Source organism: Ciona intestinalis, chromosome 7 (genome assembly GCF_000224145.3).
Source record: "Ciona intestinalis chromosome 7, KH, whole genome shotgun sequence".
Taxonomy (NCBI): domain Eukaryota; kingdom Metazoa; phylum Chordata; class Ascidiacea; order Phlebobranchia; family Cionidae; genus Ciona; species Ciona intestinalis.
The window spans coordinates 756,172-764,423 of record NC_020172.2 but is presented as its reverse complement, the minus strand read 5'-3'; the positions used below and the strand labels follow the sequence as shown (position 1 = coordinate 764,423).

The window sequence follows — 8,252 nt, the reverse complement described above, 5'->3', positions numbered from 1 at the left end:
GTGGGGAAGATGGGACATCTTTTTAATCTATTTTCTCGTCAAATTTGGTAGTAAACGAAGAACATTCAAAGAATTATAAAACCATATCTTCACGACTTCCATATACCGTTGTTAATTGTTTAAAACACGATTGGGATAGTTAGAAATTATGTGTTAAAGGTGTCCCATCTTCCCCCACACTACTGTATAAATTACTCAGAAAAACATGCGGATTTAAGTATCGTACAGGTTATTGTATATATTGGTTCATGTTTTCGTTTTATTACATCGTTCCATTTGGTATTAAACAAATGATATTTACAGAACCATATAACCGTATACTCATGACTTTAAAAGTGCGTTGTTAATTTTTAAAAACATGATCAGAAAATATGGGGTGTTAGCCTTACTTTAAGTTACATCAACTTTAGATACATCGCACTGAATGACACTTGCAAAAGAAGGTGCGTACTACAGGCTCCCTCATTATTTTTAATTACTGTATGATACTCAATCGAATTAATACCACAGAGTACAGAACCACGCTTTGTGTCCTCCTGTTTTTTCAAATATTGTTTAATAATCGAAATTCCGTTGCGAGAGTCCAGTATCACGTTTAGTGTCACTTTTTTTTCGGCGTCCGTTAAAAACATGAATGAGAACGCAATATTATTGGGTAATCTGATGACTGATATACGAAGCACTCGTTCGTCCATTTGCGACCCACACAAAACCGTTGCGCAACATGCGCGACTATGGGGGCGGCAACGCCCCAAAGTCTTTTGTTCCAAAAGCAATTCCGTGTCGGTCAGGCATATCATAGGTCATTTGTCATAACAACGTAGGATCCCAAAATAAGACTAATCCTGCTCATAACGGGCGCGGCCCTTTCCGCTAATACGTAGAAGCTTTTTTAGGGACTCACATGCGGCCGAAATGAAGATTTATGTTCGATTTCTTTTTTGAGAGCCGCCGGCCCGAAAAAGGAGTTTGAACGGCCGATTATATTCCTATTTGTGCATAAATGCGTTCGTCGCTATGTGTGGTATACTGTATATACATGTAGGGTGGGGGAAGATTGGACACCTTTTACCTCTATTTTCTGGCCCGTTTAGTAGTAAACAAAGAACATTCAAGAAATTATAAAACTATATGCCTATGACTCCTATGACCGTTAGTAATTGTTTAAAACACGATCAGGATATTTAGATATTATGTGCTAAAGGTGTCCCATCTTCCCCCACCCTACTATAGGTTTCGACTCATTTTGTTCGGTGTGTTCCTAATATCGTACGAATAAAGCTTTATAGGATAGTTATACCTTACGCCAAACAAATTGAATAAAGTCGTATAACGAATATTACACAAAATGAGGTACACAAAAAGCAAGCAGTGTTCGAAATACAGCATAAATGGCAATAACGTATATACCGGCATTTCATACACTTAAACATTCAGCTACGTAACAGAAAAAAGCATGAACCCATTTCCACATTAAATGAAGACACGAACGTATAATACCTATTATATGGCGATTTCGTTATGTAGGGGTTTTCCATCGCCGAGGAAAATTACACGTTTAGTTTTGGTTTGTTTTTATGTACATAAATTCCTAACACCCGATCCCATTGTAGAGCTAAATACGATGATTATATCAGTTAAAGACTTCTAACCTGGCGTTTATTACGGTTCAAGTGTTTCGGTGCTTGACTAATGGGTCTTAGCGTGAAAAAAGTCGCCACGCTATAAGGCGAAGTTAAAGTCCACCAGTTACGACTTCACGTTAATTTCGGACCAAATAGAGTCGGGAACACATACAGTGTCTGGCTGATCTCATAACTTAGAAATGCTTGAGAAAGGCACAATTCGCCGTTTCTTTTAGGTCAAAATATTTTTAACCGTTTTATCGCGCAATGTCTTAATAAGTTCAACGAAACGTGCAGCTTTTCAAATAGCACACCGTACGTCATAATAGAATCCAACGTTTGGATGTGACGTCACGCTCACTCCTATCTAGATTTAGCGTCGATGAGCTATTCGAACGTCGTCACGCGATGGAGCTTTTACGTGGGCGAAAAAAAGGAATTGTGGTGGTTCCTTTATATTGTTCTTGAAAGAGAATGAGAGACGAGTTTGAAAGACAAAAGCTGTGTGCGTCTTGCTTATACTAGCCCGTCATCACCACCGTATAATATTAGTTAGTGTGGCACGACATTGTGTCGTATAAATGAATTGTAAGCACCACGCCTGACCGTTAATAGCGTGTTTCTCCTGAACAAATGTGACGCGTTACGTTTCAAACTAATTCAGGCGTAACGTTAATTTAAAATGAGAAATCTATTCAAGCGAAGTCGTATTTAAAAACTTTAGCAAATCTGTAATTGACAGTTTTGTCTACATTTGGGGCGCCAAAAAGTACAGCTGTTGCGCCCCACCCTACGTGTATATCGTTTGTTGTGACTACGAACTTTAATGCCTTTTTCTTGACAGAATAAATATCTCAATCGTCACATGCCAATTTTTTGCGTTCGCATAAGTTTAAAACGATGAGAAACGAACTTCGCGCGGTGAAACGGACATGATGTAAGTGACCTGAAAACCGGCTATACAGACCGTCTTCCGCCCGTGTCCATCTTACGTAAACTACAGGGTGTCACTCCCAATCTATAAAAACGTCGTTTCTATAAAACCCAGTCTGTCACGCATCCTAAGGGAAATGATGGCTTAAGGAATGCACCCCAACCAAAATACCAACGCCCACGACTACGCATTAAATAGTTAATAATACCCATCCGTGAAAAGACCAAGTTTACGTCCATGTTGCTCAATATCCTGCCCATCCTTCAACCGCAAAGTTAAATCATGGATTTGAAAGCGAAAATATTTAACTCGTAAAATCGAATTAAGTCGGCGTTGCCATTTCTTGTGGGCAACCTTTTCACAAAAGCGTACGTGATCAATGTAACACCTACATTAATAAAAAAAGACATGACTCGATGATATTTTCCCTCCTAATCTATAGGGTGTTGGCTGTATATAAATACTTTTCCTTAATTGCGAGAACCCATATCGGTGATACGGTTCATGTTTCAGTATAACCACTTTGGAATTTAAGTTTAAATGTCGATATGTGTACACTGGCATTTAATGTTCCAACTTCCATTACCGAATAAGGCTACGTTATGGTGCACATTCTTCGTATGCTGAGACGGTGAAGTGTGACCTTTTTGATCTAACAGGTGCAAAGAATTTCACACACATCTTTATAATATATCGCATAAAAGAAAACCCCGTATTTAGGGTCGGTCCCCAGGACAGCTAGTTCAACTTGTGTGTTTTCTATGATAAACCATTTGGCCAAGACATACAAAAATGACCATGTATCGTTTTTTAGTCTTGACGGGGCGAAACTTGCGCTATAGTGCCCTCTTTCCGTTAAATCCCATACATAATATATCTTGCCGTTAAAACCTAATAAATCGTCGAACTTTTTGAAATATTTATTGGGGCCTGAAATGACGCACATCATACGCACGAAATGGGTTATATAGTAGGGTGGAGGACGATGGGACACCTTTAGCACATAATATTTAAATATCCTGATCACGTTTTAAACAATTACCAACGGTCTATGGAAGTCGTGAGAATATGGTTTTATATTTCTTCAAATGTTCTTTGTTTACCGCTAAATGAGACGAGAAAATAGAGGTAAAAGGTGTCCCATCTTCCCCACCCCACTGTATTTATTTTAATGTGTTGAATCGTTTTCTCATAGATCAAACATATAGGCATAATCGGCACTACCCTATACTTGGTACTCGACAACACAAATAGGCCTTTGTTTATATACAACCGTAAAAAACTGTCCAATGTTAAATGAACAAAAAAAATGGAAAAAAAACTTTAAAAAAAGGGAAAACAGTTAGTAAAAGAGAAAATTATAGAAGGTAACATTTTGTGATCATCATAAAAGCAGTCGTAAGTCATCAAACTTGTGTGTACCGGTTACATGTCCTTGAAAGTATATACAAAATAACGACACCCCTCGTTTTCTGCCTATCAATGACGAGCACTAACGCTGCGAGCAAATATTTATCCTAATTGTAACAACATTGTTTTCCGTGAACAAATCGCAATGTTGCAACAGGTGGTCAGACTACGGAGAAGCATATTTTTACTGTGGGTAACAAATAAGAAAAAACGTGTACCTAATCATATAAAGACGTTAGGGAAATCAAAAAAGCAATTTTAAAGATCATATTTCTTGTATCTTGTAGCCATTAAATTGCCGTTTTCTTAAGGAACGTTTTAAGCACAATGGCAAGCGTTAAATCTAACAAAGTGTTAAGTATGATCGCAGTGGGTTTGATGTGGTATGTAGCCGACGCCAGAAATCTTTTCGTGGACCGAAAAGAAGCAAAACCGCACAAACTTTTGCTTGTGTCCTTCGACGGCTTCAAGTAATTGAATGTTATCTTGCTTTTAATGAATGGTATCTTATTTCGAGTGGTTGCGGGATTAAGGCCTCTGGTTTGATGGCGTCGATATGGGTGTCCTGTTGTGGCCAGGCAGCGATCTGTCTGGAATTGAAGACCATTGTTCATGCTTACATACGTGGCTCCATAAGGCTCAAGTAAAAGGGCACCCCCCTATACACATACATACCGTGAAATGCTACGTAAACTTTGAGAATTGCGCCTTTTTACATAAGCTTTATTGCACATGTCACAAAAATTTGTAAGGGGTTGCCAGCAGTCTTCCGGAAACGGTCTAATTTTGTGATAAAATTACTTTCTCAATACTTTTAGATGGGATTATGCGGACCGTACTCCTGAACTGGAAGCATTTCAATATTTGCGCGCGAATGGCGTCACGGCAGATTACATACAAGGGCCCTACCCAACACAGACGTCACCAAGCCATTTCACCATAGCTACAGGTAAACAAATGCAATAGATAACAGGTCAACCAATATGTATATTTAGTTTTGAGTGTATATTGACTGTGGCATATCTTAATAAAGTATGTTTGAAACTAAATAAACCATGTAGTCGTGTGCAATTTATTATAAAATGGCATTGAACCTATAGGAAAACATCCAAATATCCTGACCGTGTTTTAAACAATAAACAACAGTCTACTGGAGTCCCAAGAATACCATCCCCCAGTGGTATATACACAGCCAGCACGTTGAGTAATCAGCGCAATAAGAACACTTTATTGTTTGCATAATCACTTGATTATTGAAAATATGCAACGATGTCAAACGTACGTGTGTAATTAATGACGTATTGGAATGACAAGTTTTATTGCTGAATTTAATTAAACTTTTGACCTATACACAGTCTTACAGTCCTATACTATATGGATCAGATCCTATACGGTGTGTCACGCCAAGCGACCTAGCATTTCGCCCTGAGTTGGCCCACCACACCCAAACCTAGAAAAAAATATGCCTTTTTTCCACGATCATATAGTTATGTAGTTTTGTGTGTTGGTAACGGACACGTGGGCCCGGTGTGGCGGAAATCTGGTTCCCATTGGCTACTGCGCATGCGTAGACACAATTCATTTTTATTAGAAATTTTAAACCTGGTTTCGAACGAAACATATATTCATGATTTTTTTTATATAGTTTATTCTATTTAATGTGCTGAAAATGTAGGTTTTGTCGCCCCTTTTTCGTTGTTGATCACGTGTTGACGGTAGGCTAGTGGTCACTGGTTATACGTAATAATGTATATTTTTTTTAAATTAAAATACAGCATAAATTTCTATTAAAGAGATAATTCTTTAAACATAAACTTACGAAGTTTGTCGCATCTAACAACTGTTATTTTTAGTCGGAAACAAACTTCTGCGACACCAGCATGTTTAAAGTTAATTTCTTTATCACCGCATGCATGGTTAAAGATATGTAGTAATATCTAATGGGGTGGGGAAAGATGGGACACCTTTTCATTCTACTTTCTTTTCCGATTCGGTAGTAAACTAAGAACGTTTTAAGAATTATAAAACCGTATCCCATCGACTCACAAATAGACCACTGTTCATTGTTTAAAACACGATCAGGATATTTGGGTATTATGTGCTAAAGGTGTTCCTTCTTCTCCCACTCTACCATATTATTCTCCTAATTCTTAACTTTTTTTACCATATTAGAAAGATGATGTCATACAGTATAGTTATAAATGTAAAAAATTAGGGAAGATGGGACACCTTTAGCACGTAATGTTCAAATATCCTGATTTTGTTTCAAACAATTAACAACGGTTTATGGGAGTCGTGAGGATACAGTGTTATAATTCTTTGAACGAATGGGGCGAGTAATAGAATGAAAAGGTGTCCCATCTTCCCCCACCCTACTATATATAATAGAGCCATATACAAAACGGGTGGGCATTGTACGGAGTTCCCCAGTTACATACTTCGCCCACGCAAACTTTACAAAGGGTGCGTTTATGTGACATAGAAAACCCCTTATGGCTTAATATACGATGTTGCGCCATTTGTTCTATATACATTTACCAACAAATAGAATCCATACACCCTGCCCTGGTCGTATTGACTGTGCATTAAAGCTTAATAAACATTTTTTCTTTCCAATAAAGCTTAATAAACATTTTTCTTTGTTAGTAAACATATACCTTTGTAATCCCTTGGCAAATCACGAAAAAAGCATCGTATTATGTTCGTTCAGACGACGTAAATTTGATTGTGTCTTATAAAGCTAGTTTTAAACAATTAAACAAATATTTTTGTTGAAAAAAAATAAAACCTAAAAATAGCATGATTTCTTTTCACATATAAATATTGTATATATAACAAATAACACCCAACGTATATGTGTTTGGAATAAATACTAAACATATAATTCGAAACAGGGCGTGTCGTCGTTCCACATACTGAAAATGCATTGTGATAAGTTATGATGTAATACCTAAACTTAGTAGTTATACAAGCTGACATAGGTGGTATAAAAGCATTATACAAATGGTGTTATAAAACCAAACCTAATTTCGTTTATGCACTGCCTGAAAGTTGTGGTTAATTGTTATGTGTTTGAAAATGTGGTATGTAAATGGCTAATATATATATATGTGACATCTGCTTTCAGTAAATCATATACAGTAGGGTGGGGGAAGATGGGACACTTTTTAACTCTATTTTCGCGTCCCATTTGGTTGTAAACAAATAACATTTAAAGAATTACAAAAACCGTATTCTCACAACTCCTATATAGACCGTTGTTAATTGTTTAAAACACGATGAGGATATTTAGATATTATGTGCTAAAGGTGTCTCGTCTTCCTCCACCCTAGCCTACTATATGTTTACTGTTAGTGTTTGATTAATGATTATTATGGCCAATTGAAGCGTTGTAACTAGGATACAAAAAATGGGCTTAATATATAGTGGAGTGGAGGAAGATGGGGCACCTTTAGCACATAGTATCGAAATATCCTGGTCCTGTTTTGAACAATAACAGCGTTCAATGAAGAGTCGTGATAATAGGGTTTTATAATTTTTTGATTTTTCTGTTTACTACCAAATGGGACGAGAAAATAGAAAGTAGGTGTCCCATCTTCCCCCAACACACTATTATATTTGTTATATCGGCCTAATAGACTAACTAACACCGCTTCCCCATATAACCGATATTAGACGTTTTTTTAAAAAAAAACATATTTTAACCGAAGGACAATGCAACCATACATAAATTAATGTGTATATGTAACATAATTCTGAGACAGCGGGGCAACGACAGTTGTCGCAGTACGTGTGTTGCGTGTTCATACACCTCGTGTCAGCCAACGGGTTGGCACAGCATGAATTACTAATTAATTTCTAAATGTTTTCATTATTTCTAATATATATATCAGGGGGGAGAATCGTTAGATAACAGTTTTATAGTTCTTTAACTGTTTACCATAAAATGGAACGAAAAAAAAACAGAATGAAAAGCCCTCCACCCGCCCCAGTCTAAAATTCTATTATGCTATACGTTGCAGGTCTATACACCGAGTCCCACGGTGTTGTACACAACTGCTACTTTAATATCAGTGAACAACAAGTGCGAGACACATTCTACACTACACTTGCAGTAAATGAATGGTGGGATAATGGGGCGGAGCCTATATGGATAACAGCTGTCAATCAAGTATGTTGGAATATCTACCAAGTAATCATTAGGTCACGGTAAACATGCCCAGTCATGTTATATTGACGTCATGTGTGTTATACGTTAGAAAAATGGACTTCGACCGCTAGTT

The 8,252-nt window shown here is 37.2% G+C and overlaps 1 protein-coding gene across 1 annotated transcript in view; it reads left to right on the top strand.

Moving 5' to 3' along the window:
- Positions 1-4,155: 4,155 nt before the first annotated feature.
- Positions 4,156-8,252, top strand: part of LOC100183403 (ectonucleotide pyrophosphatase/phosphodiesterase family member 7-like) — a 10,910-nt gene continuing 6,813 nt past the window's right edge. Inside the window, exons 1-3 of the mRNA XM_002121800.4 lie at positions 4,156-4,439; positions 4,788-4,918; positions 7,992-8,140. Coding sequence (XP_002121836.1) covers positions 4,297-4,439; positions 4,788-4,918; positions 7,992-8,140 — 423 coding nt within the window. The 5' untranslated portion in view covers positions 4,156-4,296. The remainder of the gene's footprint in view (positions 4,440-4,787; positions 4,919-7,991; positions 8,141-8,252) is intronic.